This window comes from Myotis davidii, unplaced genomic scaffold (genome assembly GCF_000327345.1).
Source record: "Myotis davidii unplaced genomic scaffold, ASM32734v1 scaffold279, whole genome shotgun sequence".
Classification (NCBI taxonomy): domain Eukaryota; kingdom Metazoa; phylum Chordata; class Mammalia; order Chiroptera; family Vespertilionidae; genus Myotis; species Myotis davidii.
Window position 1 is genome coordinate 1,291,196 of NW_006291009.1, and position 17,447 is coordinate 1,308,642.

Consider the following 17,447-nt stretch of genomic DNA (forward strand, 5'->3'; position numbering starts at 1 on the left):
GGGGGTATGCGGGAGGCAGCTGATTGATGTTTCTCTCTCATCGATGTTTCTAACTCTATTCCTCACCCTTCCTCTCTGTAAAAAAATCAATAAAATATATTTTTAAAAAAAGACTGAAATGAGACCTGCATTCATCTCAAAGCAAGTAGATAACAAATAGAGCAACCTATAGAAAAAAAAAATTTAATCAATCTTCAATCAGTCCCTCTTTTTCAAACTTTTATGTTCAGAATATATAAGAAACTCTTCCTAATAAAAGAAATAACCCAACAGAAAAAAAAAAAATAAAGAGAAAACCCAAATGGCCAAGAAATTCACAAAAAGGTATCTCTCCTCCTCTAGTAAACAACAAAATGCAGACTAAAACACCAATGGCATGCCACTTCACAACCATCACATTGGTAAAAATTTTTAAATCTACAAAATCAAGTGCTCATAAGGGTAAAGAAAAAGAGATCTACCTACTGTCATGTGGAATGTTAAATTATAAAAATACTTTGAAGAGCAATGAGGTAACATCTAAGATATTTGAAGATGTGTATCATCCCTTATAATCCAACAATTCCATTCCTAGAAAAACAGCCTAAAGCAAATACTGCAGGTGTGCCCAGGGAGAAGTGCATAAATATTCCCCTTAGCATGTTTTAGGAATCAACCCAAATGTATCCTGCAGAATGAATTCTGGTAAATATTCACACTGGATAAACACATACTATTGTGAAATTAAATAACCTTTCACAACACTGATAAAGTTCACAAATAACATGAAAAAGGCAAGTGAGATGAATACAAACCATATTAATCTATATGTTTCTTTTTTTTTAATAGCCTTTTTTTAAAAAAATATATTGATTTTTTACAGAGAGGAAGGGAGAGGGATAGTTAGAAACATCGATGAGAGAGAAACATCAATCAGCTGCCTCCTGCACACCCCTTACTGGGGCTGTGCCCGCAACCAAGGTACATGCCCTTGACCGGAATCAAACCCAGGACCCTTCAGTCTACAGGCCGATGCTCTATCCACTGAGCCAAACCGGTTAGGGCCATTTATATAAGTTTCAAACACTGGCAAAACCTAACCTATAATAATAAAAGCATAATATGCTAATTAGACCGATGTCCTTCCGGACGACCTTCCAGATAAAGTTGGGGTTGCAAGGGCCGAGCCCCTTGCACAAAATTGGTGCACAGGTAGGGTCCCTAGGCCTGGCTGGCGATCAGGGCTGATCAGTGCCTTCCAGCTGCCAGATGGGCCTCCATTCGTTCCACGCTGCCCCCTGGTGGTCAGTGCACGTCATAGCGAGCAATCGAACTCCAGAGGGGACACTATGCATATTAGCCTTTTATATATATAAAATATTCTAAAAGTAAGTAACTTCAATTGTAATTCTTTTACTAAAAGAATTATGGCTTTTTGCCTGGCTGGTGCAGCTCAGTGGTTGAGTGTCGGCCTGTGAACCAAGAGGTCCCTGGTTGATTGCCAGTCAGGGTACATGCCCAGGTTGTCCACTCAATCCCCAATAGGGGGCGTGCAGGAGGCAGCCGATTGATGTCTCTCTTTCTCATTGATGTTTCTATCCCCCTCCCTTCCTCTCTCTAAAAATCAATGAAAACATATTTTTTTAAAAAGAATTAAGGCTTTTTAATGAAACTCATGAAATTTTTAGTACTATGTTAGGTTTTCTGTGTTGCCACAGTGAAGGTGGTTTAAAAAGTCTACTAGTATTAAACACACACACACACACACACACACACACACACACTTTGAAGGAACTGTTCCAATGACAGGTTATTTTTGTGTTGGGTTTCCTTAAACCCCACGCCTCCAGATCTCCTCTCACCACCACAATGCACAAAGCTTTCAATAAACATCAAGAATATTAAGTATATAACCCTACCTCCCCCTCTGCAGGTTTAGTTGCCACAAAACGTGTTCTTTCTCGTCTCATCTTGCCTCCTCCACCACCTACTCCAGAAGATACACCATTGGCTGCAGACATACTGAAATTTGGGTAAGAAAAACCACTAAGCAAAAAAAAAAAAGAAAAGAAAAAAAAAGAAAATCAAAACAAATGATATATTATGCAGGTCCATAACTTGATAACTAATCGAATAACCCAAAAATTAGAACTGCTAACAAATAATAAATGTACAACTGAATTTTATTTTTAAAAGCTGACGAATACTTTGTGCATAAAGTTTCTATTTTTAACCTGTCTTAATTTTCCAAAAGGCACATAAAAATCACATACAGAACTTAAAATTTACATACAAAGAAGTTTTGCTATAAAGATGACATTACCTTTCTTGTTCTCTATTTTGTCCTGGTGTCATACTTTTTTCATATCCAGTCTAGAAAAAAGTGATACCATATTTAAACGCTGGAATATTTAAATTTATTTTTATTTTATTTTTTTCCATCATGCTCTCTTTTATCTCTCCATACCCTCTTCAACCTCCACCACGCCTGCACCCGCAATCACTACACTGTTGTCCCAGTCAATGTGTTCTCTTTTTTGCTCAATCCCTCCACCATCCCTAGCCTCACCCCTATCCCCATAATTTTCTTAATGCCATCCTATCTGTGAATTTTAGTATTTTGAATCAGGAATTTGAGGTTGTTTATAGTTAATGAATCCTAAAATTTGCAACTTAGAGCCAGCCTTCTGAATTGTAACTAAGCATTAGTGTGATTATATATGCACATAAAATGTCACTGAGTACAAATGTACTTTAAACAAAATGGTACTATACAAAGTTAATACACTCACCAACCACAAAATTACATTTACTTATCTCTTGTTATGACATATTAAAAATGCAAATTCATAAGGATAGTCCTTTTGAAATGATTCTCAGAATCTTACCTCTTCCCAGAAGCACATAAAATTATAACTAAATTATAAAATAATAAATCTAGATAACCATCTGAAGACTAGACTAAAACAGGAATGTCCACTTTCACTACTCTTATTCAAATAGTACTGGAAGTCCCAGCCACAACAATCAGATAAGAAGAAATAAAAGGCATCCAAACTGGAAAGTAAAACTGTCATTATTTGCAGGTGATATGATACTTCAGAGAACTCTAAAGATTCCACCAAAAAATTACTAGAACTGATAAACTAAGAAATTATAATCCCATTTACAACTGCATCAAAAAAATAAAATATTTAGGAAATTTAACCAAAGAAATAAAAGACCTGTACTCAAAAAATTATTTCATTAAAGAAATCGAAGATACAAATAAACAGATGAATATGCCATGCTCATGGAGAGGAAGAATTAACATTGTAAGAATATCCATACTACCCAAAGCAATCTAAACTATCTATCAAAATACCAATGGCGTTTTTTCACAAAACTAGAATAATAATAGACTCCAAAGGCCACAGTAATCTTGAGGAAAAAAAGAACGAAGTTGGAGGTATCCTGCCTCCCGATATCGATATATTTACAAGGCTACTCTAATCAAAACAGCAAGGCTACTCTAATCAAAACAGCATGGTACCTATTGACATAAAAACAGATACATAGATCAATGGAATGAAATAGAGAAATCTATGCCTACATGGACAATTAATAAATGATAAAGAAGGCAAGAACACAATGAGGTAAAGACAGTATTCATTAAATGGTGTTGGGAAAGTTGGATAGATACATGCAAACAAAATAAATAAAACTAGATCAGCTTCTTAAACCATACATAAGAATAAACTCAAAATCGATTAAAAACTTAAATGTAAAAAAACAGACAGTAACATCTTTGACATTTCTCTTAGCAATAGTTTTTCTGACATAGTTCCTCAGGAAAGGGAAACAAAGAAAACAAAACAAATGGAACTCTATCAAACTAAAAAGTTTTTGCACATAAGAGGAAACTATCAACAAAACAAAAAGACACCTACTAAATGGAAAAAGATTAATATCCAAAATTAATAAAGAACTCATACATTCAACACTAAAAAAAAAAAAAAACCCAATTAAAAACTGGGCAGAAGACCTGAATAGACACTTCTCCAAAGAGGACATATAGACAGCCAATAGACATGAAAAGATGCTCACCATCACTAATCATCAGAAAAATGCAAATTAGAACCACAATGGATGTCTATCATCATTAACTCAAGAAACAAGTGCTTGCCAGGTGGTGGAGAAAAGGGAACCCTCGTGCCATTAGTGGAAATGCAGACTGGTAAAGCCACTACGGAAAACAGTATGGAGGGTCCTCGAAAAATTAAAAGTGGAACTGCCTTATGACCCAGTGATTCCACTTCTAAGTATATATATCTGAAGAAACCCCAAATGCTAATTTGAAAGGATACATGTACTTCTAGGGTAATGCAGCATTACATACAATATCCAATATATGGAAGCAACCAAGTGCCCATCAATGGATAAGTAGATAAAATTGTGATACATATATACAATGGAATATTAATTGGGACATAAAAAAAGAATGTAATCTTACCACTTGCTACAGCATGGATGAACCTAGTGGGTATCATGCTAAGTGAAATATGTCAGAGAAAGACAAATACCATATAATTTTACTTATATGTGAAATCTAAAAAATAAACAAATAAAATAGAAACAGACTCATAGATATAGAGCATGCTGATGGTTGCCAGAGGAGAGGGTGGTTTGGGGGACTGGATCAAAAAGGTGAAGGGATTAAGAAGTATGAATTAGTAGTTACAAAACAGGAGGATGTAAAGTACAGCATAGGGAATATAGTCAATATTAAATAACTATGTATGGTGCCGGAAGGAGGGGGGACCTGAAATATCAGGGGGATTACTATGTAAAGTATATAATGGTCTAACCACTACACTGTACACCTGAAACTAAAACAAAATAACATGAATGTAAGCTGTAATTAAAAAACGTGAAAGTACTTAGAAAATGCATGCCAAAGTACTCAGAGATAGACAGATGTGATGTCTAAAATTTATTTTCAGGTAGTCCAACAAACACAAAGCACACATATAAAGCAAATCTGGCAAAATTATTTAATTTAAAGCATTAGTACATACTAGTATTTACTAATAAACACTAACTTGGGGTTTGATTATGGTGCCAGCCATTTTAAAGTGTCCCAATTCATAATCATCACTAATTCACAAACTGTAGGTATGATCTGCAATGATAGAGTACTTATATGTCACATTATTTATTCTTTTTTCCTTTAATATTTTTATTTATTTCAGAGGAAGGAAGAGGGAGAGCGATAGAAACATCAATGATAAGAGAGAATCATTGCTCAGCTGCTTCCTGCACGCCCCCCACTGGGGATTCAGCCTGCAACCGGGCACGTGCCCTTGACTGGAATCGAAGCCGGGACCCCTCAGTCCACAGGCTGATGCCCTATCCACTGAGACAAACCAGCCAGGGCACATTATTTATTCTTACTCAATTTAACCAATATTCAAAGACTAGTGAAAATAAACAAATACTCACACTGTATTTTTTATCTATTCTTTGATTAGTCTTCTTTAATTCACCAGATGGGGTCAGAGATGGTTTAAAATAAGCAGTTCGATTTGCTGCTATGGATACTGGCTTTGGGGTCATGAGCCTCTGAACTGGGGGATACTGACAGACCACCTTATAGGTAAAAAGAAATCAAAGACAAACATTCATTTTCATACATTATCAGTGATGCATAGCAAAAAAATTATTTGACAATAGCTAATGTGACCTAGAGACTATGAGTACTTCTCAGAGAAATACCGAGTAAATGCAAACAAATACCAAGAAAACTGATAGTGAGAGAATCAAAGGTGTGTGCATGTGTGTCTCTATTTATAAATATATATAAAATTCCAAAATAATTTCAGACTAATTTATTCCAGACTTAATGACTGTTCACACATGTACACACACACAAAATAGGAACTATATTCAAAACTGTTTTACAAATCTAAGGTTTTATAGGATGAATTTCAAATATATAAACTAAAGTTGATTTTGCCACATTTCCCCCCAAATTACTATCTAAATTTTCTTCAGCTACAGATATTTTTAAACCAGCAATGAAAATATTTTCATTGCTAAAAATGTGAGCAAATCTCTGTCCAAGTTAACTTTATTGTTTTTAAAAACCAAATGAAATTCTTACAAGCCTAATTAGTAAAGCATTCCAAATCTTAAAATGAACTGGCTTTATTGTCTAAGAACACAAGTATTTTTGTCAACAATCTTTTGCTACACTCAACACAGTAAAAATTATGTTGGTTTAAGATGACTATAAAGTCTACAGCAGCAGTTCTCAACCTGTGGATCGCAGCCCCTTTGGGGGTCGAACGACCCTTTCACAGGGGTTGCCTAAGACCATCAGAAAACACATACATAATTACATGTTGTTTTTGTGATAACTCATTATGTTTTAATTATGTTCAATTTGTAACGAAATTGGGGGTCACCACAACATGAGGAACTGTATTAAAGGGTCGAGGCATTAGGAAGGTTGAGAACCACTGGTCTAGAGCATCGACTCTGTCCAAAGATTGTAATACTATAAATACAGTCCTTTCACTCAACAGCAGCTGTGAACAGCACTGAATTCCTAGGCAAAGCTTCTGTATGGTTACTACTTCTTCCCTAAATCCTCATCACAAGTGTGATCCTGCAACTCTGATTACAACTGTGAAAGATGAACTACAATATTGTATCTGTCCATTATAATTCTTAACAGCCATTAATAAGATTTTATTGGCATTACACACAATGATTAATAAAAATGTTTATTAATTAAAACTTCTATTATGGCATAAGTTTTTAAACTTACTTCTTTTTACGCAATCTGACATAAAATAGGAATCTGAGAAAAGCAGCTAATGGATTAATCCCACCACACAGCAAGTAATAATGGATTCCCTCTCTTGTCTGAGGAAAAAACTCAATTTTAGCTTTCTATTCTGCATTAGAATTTTAGTAAAAATAATTGTATTTTACCAGTATCTCAAATACATTCCCCAAATTAATTCAGAAAATTATGACAATTTTAATCAATTACTTCTGAGGGAACATAGTGTTGTAGTAAATGTTTCTGTAAGTAAGGATCTAGCAATCTGCTTCCCCTGAAGTTAACTAGTCACCAATATAACTAACAAAATTTACATCTTTTAAACACTCTCAAGCATTTTATTTTTTCCACAGTAGTCTCCAAAACTAATTTTAACAAAGAAGAATATACTAAAAAGGGCTCTCAACATATAAGCTATATCATAATGTTTTACAGCGGTTCTCAACCTGAGGGTCGCGACCCCTTTGGCGGTCGAACGACCCTGTCACAGGGGTCGCCTAAGACCATCCTGCATATCAGATATTTATATTACGATTCATTACAGTTATGAAGTAGCAACGAAAACAATTTTATGGTTGGGTCACAACATGAGGAACTGTATTTAAAGGGCCAGAAGGTTGAGAACCACTGTTTTAATACCTCTGATATCTTGAAGAGTATTTTTGGCTAACTGATGAAAGATATGCCAATCTGAAATTCTATTACACACAATAGCCTTGACATAATGTCTGGTAATAAGGAAAGTTTGCAAAGATAACTATGTTCAGTGAGCACTTCAGTTCACTGAATTTATAATTGCTAAACACTTCAAGCTCTGTTCACTCCTATTTTTATTTATCAAAATGTAAAAGTTACTCATAAAGACTGCCAAGATGCTAAAGATGGAAATGCCAAATAATCAAAATTTAATGACTGAGCACATACTACATATAAAGGATTGTGCTAAGTCCCCCACAAAAGGCAAAAATGTGCAATTTCTTAAAATCTTATTTTTCAAACACGTTTCTCACGAATATCAACTAAATTCGTCTATTTGATAACTAAAAAATACACAAAACAAAACTGCTGATACTGCCCGGCCTGCATGGTTCAGTGGTTGAGTGTCAACCTATGAACCAGGACATCATGGTTCGATTCCCAGTCAAGAGCACATGCCCAGGTTGTGGGCTCGATCCCCAGTGTGGGGTGTGCAGGAGGCAGCCAATCAATGATTCTCTCTCATCATTGATGTTTCTATCTCCTCTTCCTCTCTGAAATCAATAAAAAATACTTTTTAAAAAAAGCTGCTGATACTTTACATAAATAAATGCTAAAAAAGCCTTACCTTTTCCCTTTTGGCCTGAAAATCTGTGGTGGTATCTATCCCTCTCCTATCAAGAGGCTGAAGAAATAAAATACTATTAGAATAGATGACAAACTTTGAAAAATACAACTTTCATCAACAATATATAAAAATATATTTTTTAAGATGTTAAAAAGTCAACTTACAGAATTCATTGGAGAAGAAACAACAGATGGAATTCTTTTTGCATCCTGTTAATTTTTAAACAATAACAAAATTAAGACTTTTCATTGAACTCCAATTTTGTTACACTTCTGCTTTTAATTGTGATTTTAAACATTTACCGCTAAAGGGCTTGACATCTTCTCTAAAGATTGCAATATTCGTCGAGCTGTTGAACTAGTCACACCATAGTATTCTGCATTGACTTGTTTAGCTTTCATCTGTCTTCTGAATGGTACCTATAAAGTAAAACTTGTATTATTTGTTGGAACTGTAAACTCTAAACCTTTTTCAGAAAATGAGAACATTTACAAAATTGAATGGAGTCTAAAGCAAAACAGGATTAATGTCACAATTTATCTCTGAGTAATGTCGTTAATTATATATTCAAATTTTTTCTTTATGTCTTTATTGAAAATCCGTTATATCTGCCTGAGAAATTACTTTTACAATGAAAAAAAAAATGGTACTATAGCATGCACCACTCTAAAGCTCTCCCAGCTATGTTAAATGGGCAAAATGAGATAGCTGGTAAAACATTCTAGCATTATCTTGATCTACTTATCCCTAATATTTTTTAAGATGTTTGTATTGTTTTTAAAGAGAGGAAGGGAGAGGGACAGACAGAAACATCAATGAAAAACATCCACTGGCTGCCTCCTGCACATTCCCCACTGGGAGACCGAGCCTGCAATCTAGGCATGTGCCCTGACCAGGAATCGAACCAGAGATTTCATGGTTCATAGGTTGACATTCAACCACTGAGTAACACCAGCTGTGGCTGGGCTATCCCTAATATTTGAACCAAAGAACACTAAGTTAATGACAACTGTGTTAAAATATTAGTTATTCTGAGTATTAAGTAATATTTAATTATAGTAAATTCCAAGATAATTAAACAAACTCTATTACAAATTTTAAACTGAACTGTCGCCGAAACCGGTTTGGCTCAGTGGATAGAGCGTTGGCCTGCGGACTGCAGGGTCCCAGGTTCGATTCCGGTCAAGGGCATGTACCTTGGTTGTGGGCATATCCCCAGTGGGAGATGTGCAGGAGGCAGCTGATCGATGTTTCTCTCTCATCGATGTTTCTAACTCTCTATCTCTCTCCCTTCCTCTCTGTAAAAAAATCAATAAAATATATTTAAAAAAAAAAAACAACAACAACAAAAAAACTGAACTGTTTCTCAAATTTTAATACAATGAAAAGTTTAAACACACAAGCTATTTCTTAATAAATGATTTAACTTTCTTAAAATTGAACTTAACGAAATAAGCTTATAAGAAGATAAGTAACCTTTTTAAAATTTTATATGTTTTTATTGTTTTTTGGAGAGGAATAGAGGGATATTAACATCAATGAGAGGGAAACATCATTGGTGACTGTCTCCTGCACGCCGCCCCGCCACCCCCCCACCACCACCACCACCAGGGATTGAGCCCACATCCACAACCCGGGCATGTGCCCTGACTGGGAATCGAACCACAACCTCCTGGTTCCTAAGACAATGCTCAACATCTGAGCCACACCGACTGGGCATAAGTAACCTTTAATACAAAAGCAATGTTTACAAATTCCAATAGAAACACTACCTTTTATGCAATACAACTTTCCAATAACCAAGTGACTACCACAAATCAAAGTAGTTTGGCAATGCTTAATATAAAAAAGATATTACTACAATCAAAATATAACCCAGTTTAGCCTTAGCCGGTCTGACTCAGAGGATAAAGCGTTGGCCTGTGGACTGAAGGGTCCCAGGTTCGATTCTGGTCAAGGGCACATACCTAGGTTGCAGGCTCCATCCTGGCCCTGGTTGGGATGCATGCAGGAGGCAACCAATCAATGTCTCTCTCTCATCACTGATGTTTTTATCTGTCTCCTCTTGCTTCCTCTCTGAAATCAATAAAAATATGTTTAAATATATATAACTGGGATATATATGTGTATGTGTGTGTGTGTGTGTGTGTGTGTGTGTATCACAGTTCCTACAAATAGCTCATATCTGAAAAACTAAATCATCATAACTACTTTAAATAACACTTCTCTCTCAGATACCAAACATTCATGGTATTTTCAGAGTAGCTACAATAGTCTACATAAGTTTTATTAACAACTTGGTGCCCATTAGGATTGCTGTTCAGCCCAGAGGCTTTGGTGAATGTGAGGCAGCATTAAAATCCTCTAGGAAATTATGAGAATCTGTCCTGTCACTGGATTCTCCTGGCCATTTGCCCCTCAGTGCCTTGATTCACAAAGCAATAAAATGGAAATGAATTAGAGAACCTTTAATATACCTTCTAACTCAACCCTCTAGAAAAGGAATAGCAAATAGATTCATCCCAAATGTCAAAATAAATATTTGGAAGCCTGTACTGAGAAGGATGGTATGTCAGAACTCAACATTAAAAAGTATAGGATTCAATATAAGAAATAGAGGAGAAAGTAGCAGGAATACACTCTTACTTGGACTACTCCATGAATCATGGGCTTGCATCATCATCATCTATCTTCTACTAACATGCTAACCTATCTATTTTAAATGTAAAAATGTCTTTTAAAAATTAATATAATCCTTGCCTAGCCAGAATGGCTCAGTTGGTTGAGTGTCATCCTGTGCACCAAAAAGTTGCCAGTACGACTCCAGGTCAGGGCACAAACCTGGGTTGCAGGTTCAATCCCATTTTGGGGCACATATAGAATGCAACCAATCAATGTTTCTTGCTCATATCAATGTTTCTCTCTCTCCCCTTTCCTCTCTTTAAGCACGTCCTCAGGTGATGATTTAAAAAATAAAAATCTACACTAATAAAAGAGAAACATGCATTAAACAATAAAACAATTAAAAAAAAGGAGAAACATGCAAATTGGTGTCATTCTGCTATGCCCACCAGTCAATCAGAGTGGCTATGCAAATTAACCCAACAAAGATGGCGGTTAATTTGCATACACAGGTGCAGAGTGAAGACTGAAGGCTCCAGCCTGCGTAAAGACTGAAGACTGAGGAGGCTTGGCTTCTCCCCTGTGGCCAGACCACCAAAGGCCTGGGTCCCGGGTGCCAGAGGAAAACCAGTGCCGGCAGCCAGGGGCAGGAAGACCTATTGCGCGAATCTTCGCACAACGGGCTTCTAGTAATAATATAATCCAGTTTAAGCTTGGGAAAACTCCTTGTGTAACTCTAAGATCCAGTTAGCACTTTCTTAAAAAACAAAATATTGCTGTTCATGTACACACTCAGAAATGACTCATAACTTTGCTATTTATGAAAACATTCTCTAATTAGAAAAACAAGAAACTATTCTAAAGACAGTATCTTCAAATATACTTGTTTTTGTGCAATTGTGTCTGTCAGATTGCCTACATGCTTAAAAGTATTACTCCTCCATTTTTAAAATGTCCAAATCTATCATATAAGTAGAATAACAATATATACATGAAACAATTTTTAAGAGCCTCAAGAAACTCCTAGGACAAAACACAGAATGGCGCAATTTACCTTAAATTAACATTTTTAAAAGTTATCAATTTCCAAATGTTCTCTGCTACTGGGTATATGTAAATACAACTGATTTTTTGGTTTTTTTAGATTGACCTTGTATACTATAACTTTGCTAAGCCCACTTTTAAGCCTGATAACATCTTACTGTAGTTTCCTGGGAATTTTCTATGTAGATAATAAGCACATTGTCTAGGAATACAAATAACTTTATTATTTCATTTTCAATATGTATGCCTTGTATTTCTTTTTCCTTGTGTTAGCTAGGAATTGCAGCACATTTAACAGTACCAGTGACAGCAGATATCCTTTTTTTCTTTCTAATCTTAGGAGGAAAATATTCTGTTTTTTACAATAAGTATGATGGTAGCTGAAGATTTTCTGTAAACACCATTTTTTAAGTTGAGAAGGTTCCCATCTATTCTTAGGTATCCTGAAGTGTTATCATGAATGTATGTTGGATTTTGTCAAAAGCGTTTTATGCATCTGGAAATATTCATACAATTTTTATTCTTTACTTACATGGTACATAACAATTTTCAAATGCTGAACCAACCACGCATCATGATGAAATAGTCTTTATATATATTTGGGTTTAATTTTGCAAATATTTGTTGAGAAGGTGTGTGTGTGTGTGTGTCTGTAATTCATGAGAAATACTAGTCTGTAGCTTTCTTATACTGTCTTCAGCTTTAGTTATCAGGGTAATGTTGGCTTCATAAATGTGTTGAGAAGTGTATGGAAATGTTTGTGTTTGGTAGAATTCACCAGGGAATTTATCTTGGCCTGAAGTTTTTCTTTGCTGGGAGGTATTTTAACTGTAAGTTTAATTTATTGAATAGACTATTTAGGCAAGTTATTCCTGACTAACACCAAATAACATGAATTATTTTTATACTAGAGGCCCGGTGCACAAAAAATTGTGCACGCAGGGGGGGGTCCCTCAGCCCGGCCTATGTCCTCTTACAGTTTGGGACCCTCAGAGGATGTCCACCTGCTGGCTTAGGCCCGCTCCCTGGGGGATCGGACCCAAGTTGGCAATCGGACATCCCTCTGGCAGCCCGGCAGCTTTTGGGGGATGTCCACTTGCCAGAGGGGAGCAGGCCTAAGCTGCAGTCGGACATCCTTAGCGCTGCTGAGGAGGCGGGAGAGGCTCCCACCACCACTGGTGTGCTGGCAGCCATCAGCCTGGCTTGTGGCTGAGCAGAGCTCCCCCCGTGGGAGTGCACTGACCACCAGGGGGCAGCTCCAGCATTGAGCGTCTGCCCCCTGATGGTCAGTGTGTGTCATAATGACCAGTCATTCCCAGTCGTTCTGCTGTTAGGGTCAGTTTGCATATTACCCTTTTATTATATAGGATAGAGGCCTGGTGCACGGGTGGGGGCCGGCTGGTTTGCCCTGAAAGGTGTCCCAGATCAGGGTAGGGGTCCCACTGGGGTGCTTGGCCAGCCTGAGTACGGGGCTGATGGCTGTTTGCAGGCCAGTCAAGCCTCCCGTCATTGGGGACACCCACCCCATGGAGGTCTGGCCAGCCTGGGTGAGGGGCTGATGGCTGTTTGCAGGCTGGCCACACCCCCTTTAGGGTGGGGGTCCACTGGGGTGCGTGGCCAGCCTGGGTGAGGGGCTGAGAGCCGTTTTCAGGCTGGCCAAGCCCACCGGCAACATAAGCTCCCAGCCTCTCCTTTTTTTCTTTTATTTTTTATTCTGGGGTTTATTTACCTTCTATAATTTAAACGTTGTAGCCTTGAGAGGAGCTTAGAGCCGGCCAGGGCAGGAGGGAAGCCTCCTGCTAGCTCCAGCAACGTGGCCACGGCCCGCTGAAAGCAGGTATCTGGGGTTTATTTACCTTCTATAACTGAAGCTTGGTTGCTTTGAGTGGAGCTCAGAGCTGCTGCAGCAGGCGGGGAAGCTTGGCTTCCTCCATCATTGGGACAACCAAGCCTCTTGCCTGCTCCAGCTCTGTGGCTGCCAACCGCCATCTTGGTTGGGTTAATTTGCATATAGCCGCTCTGATTGGCTGGTGGGCGTGGCTTAAGGCATAGCAAAGGTATAGTCAATTTGCATGTTTGTCTTTTATTAGTGTAGATAAATTTAGTAAAATATGTACAAGATTGGTGTGATGAATGCTACAAAATACTGATGAAAGGAAATGTAAAAGACCTAAACAGCCCTGGCCGGGGTTTCTCAGTGGTTAGAGCATTGGCCCTTTGCACCAAAGGGTCATGGGTTCGATTTCCGGTCAAGGGCATGTGCCTGGGTTGCGGATTCAATCCCTGGCCCTAGTCGGTCGGGAGCATGTACAGGAGACAGCTGATCGATGTGTCTTTCTCACATCGATGGTTCTTTCTTCCTACAATCCTCCCTCACTTCCACTCTCTCTAAAAGTCAATGGAAAAAATATCCTTGGATGAGGATTAACAAAACAAAAAAAAAGACCTAAATAAAGAGACATATTGTGCTCATGGACTGGAAGACTCAATTTTGTTAAGATGTATATTTTCCGGATCTGGGGTTACACTGATCTTCAGACTCAATGTAACCCCACACAAAATCCCTGTAGACTGTAAAAACTGACATGGGGATTATAAAATTATTAAAAAACCAAAGGAATTAGGAAAGCCAAAACAAGCTTGGAAAAAAAAAAAAAAGCTGGACGACTCATACATCTGATTTCAAGACTTACTATCTATACTAATAAAACAGTAATGTGCTAATTAGACCAGGAAACCTTCTGGATGTCCTTCCAAACAAAACTTTGGTGGCAGGGCCAACGCAGAGGCAGTTAGGGGTGATCAGGCCAGGAGGGGCGGGCAGTTGGGAGTGAGCAGGCTGGCAGAGGGGGGCAGTTGGGGGCCATCAGGCCGGCAGGCTGGCAGGGGGGAGCATTTGTGTTCTATCTGGCCCATGGAGCCGAAAGAGTGGAGGGTTCTCTTGCTCTCCCCTCTGCTCCTTCACCAGCAACAGTGTTAACATGTATTAGTTCACACAAACACTCCATCCATGATTTTGTTCCGGCCCTCCAGTCCAGTTTAAGAACCCATTGTGGCCCTCTAGTCAAAAAGTTTGCCCACCCCTGGGTTAGAAGCAATCAGGCAGGCAGACAGGTGAGCGGTTAGGAGCCAGCGGTCCCGGATTGTGAGACGGATGTCCAAGATTGGAGAGGGTGTAGGCTGGGCTGAGGGACACACACATCCTTCCCCCCCTCGCTGTGCACGAATTTCGTGCATCGGGCCACTAGTAAAGCTATAATAATCAAGACAGTTTAGTGTTGGCAAAAGGATTGATACATAGATCAATGAGAAATAGAAAGTCTAGAAATAGAGCCACAATGTGGTCAAATGATTTTGACAAAGGTGCAAAGGCAATTCAATGGAGAAAGAATACTCTTTTCAACAAATGGTACACACTAAAGAAATTGGACATTCATGTTAAAAATATGAATCTTAATCCATACCTCATGTCACATACAAAAATTAACTCAAATGATTTACAGGCCTAATCTGAAACCTAAATAAAGCTTCTACAAGAAAACATAAGAGAATATCTCTGTGACCTTGGGTTACACAAGAATGATTACATCAAAACCATGAACCATAAAAGCAAAAAAAAAACCCCCAATATGTCAAATCTCATCAAAAGAAAAATTCTCTTAAAAGACATTAAGACAAGTCAGAGAAAAGGATAAAAATATTTGCAAAATATATTTCTAATAAAGGACTTATACCCTGAATAAGGAACTCTTGAAATGCATTAATAAGAAAACAAGCATGTTAAAAACAGGCAAAAGATTTGAAGAGATATTTCACTAAAGAAGATATACTGATGGCAAATAAGCACATGAAAAGCTCCATGTCATTAGGGAAATACAAATAAAAACCACAGCAGTTGGAGTTCCACTATATGCCTATTAGAATGACAAATAAAAAACAGAAAATAAGCTGCTGACCAAAACAAGTGCTGGCCAGAAGCCTCTTACATTACTGGTGGGAATGCAAAGTGGTACCAGCCACTTTGGAAAAACAGTGACAGATTATTATAAAGTTTAATGGTTTTTTTAAATATGACCCAGCAGTAAAACTTCTAGGTATTTACCCAAGAGAAATGAAAATTAATGCTCACATCAGCTTTATTCACAATAACCAAAAATTATAAATAATCAGCCGAAACAGGTTTGGCTCAGTGGATAGAGCGTCGGCCTGCGGACTGAAAGGTCCCAGGTTCGATTCCGGTCAAGGGCATGTACCTGGGTTGCGGGCACATCCCCAGTGGGAGATGTGCAAGAGGCAGCTGATCGATGTTTCTCTCTCATCGATGTTTCTAACTCTCTATCTCTCTCCCTTCCTCTCTGTAAAAAATCAATAAAATATATTTTTAATAAATAAATAAATAAAAGAAAAATTATAAATAATCCAAGTGTTCTTACCCTGCCAAATGGATAAACAAACTGTATTATAACTCAGCAATAAAAGGGAACTAACTATTGATATATGCAAAAATACAGACTGAATTCATGCATCATATTAAATAGAATAAGCCAGATTCAAAAGATTACATATAATTACATATATAATTAAGTTTATATAACATTCTGGAAAAACCAAAACTATAGGGAAATAAAACAGATCAGTGGTTGCCAAAGGGTAGAAATAGGAAGAGTGGTTCATTAAAGATGCACAATGTAATATTTTGAGGTGATGAAAATGTTTGTTGAATATTTTGATTACAGAAGTGGTTACACAACTGTATGTGTTTTGTTAAAATTCAAATACTCTTAATAAAGGTAAATTTTCCTGTATGTAATTTACACCTTTTTAAAAAAAAGGTATGATCACACTTCGTACACACACACACACACACACACGTAATGTACAAAAAGTATGCTTAGGTCTAAAATAATGTTCATATAGTCCCTAAATTAAAAGAATTTTGTAATATACACATCTGTCATTTTACCAAAGAATGATTGAACCAAAATTCATTGAGTGCCAAGTTACTTATCAATTTTTTAAATAATATCAATCCTTCTTTTTTTCAAACCAACCTGATATGGTGTGTTTTGTAGTTTAGGCTGTCTTACAGCAGCTGCTGCCCCACCATACGTTGTTTTTCCAGGATAAAAAGGAGAATCTCCAAGCTGACTTGTTTTAAGGAATGAAGAACTCCCAAGTGACTGCACAGAAATACAATGATAAGTTATAAGCAATAAACTCTCTAAATTAATGTGATTAAATCACTTCCAATTAGTACTCACAGGAGAAAGTGTTCCAAAGGCAGACAAGTTGAATGCTGGTTTCTTTGAGCTGGTGGCAGTGTGCTGTGAGAGTGCATGAGACCGTTCAGCCTCTGGGGACCACAAAGGGAGCACTGAAGTATTCTTTGAAACAGTTATATCTGAAACAAAAATATGTAATGCATAATAACAGCATTAATTGTAATTTTTATAAATAGAAAATGAAAATTAAGACTAAGTTGGAAAAAATTATACTATGAAATTTAATTTTACTACCAAATGACAAGAATACCTTTATCAGAAGCTCTTGAAGAAAACCCACTGGTAGTTGAGATGTTATCATCATCATGCTGAGAGGTAGAATCTTTAATTTCCTTTACAAGGGAAAATCCAGAACTGCCAATTGGGA

The 17,447-nt window shown here is 37.3% G+C and overlaps 1 protein-coding gene across 1 annotated transcript in view; it reads right to left on the bottom strand.

The window, feature by feature from the left end:
* Positions 1 to 17,447, bottom strand: part of NUP153 (nucleoporin 153kDa) — a 94,143-nt gene that overhangs the window by 31,736 nt on the left and 44,960 nt on the right. Inside the window, 9 exon segments of the mRNA XM_006764074.2 lie at positions 1,899 to 2,025; positions 2,303 to 2,352; positions 5,461 to 5,607; positions 8,133 to 8,189; positions 8,297 to 8,341; positions 8,435 to 8,551; positions 16,850 to 16,978; positions 17,060 to 17,199; positions 17,331 to 17,447. The exon segment at positions 17,331 to 17,447 is cut by the window's right edge and continues 16 nt beyond it. Coding sequence (XP_006764137.1) covers positions 1,899 to 2,025; positions 2,303 to 2,352; positions 5,461 to 5,607; positions 8,133 to 8,189; positions 8,297 to 8,341; positions 8,435 to 8,551; positions 16,850 to 16,978; positions 17,060 to 17,199; positions 17,331 to 17,447 — 929 coding nt within the window.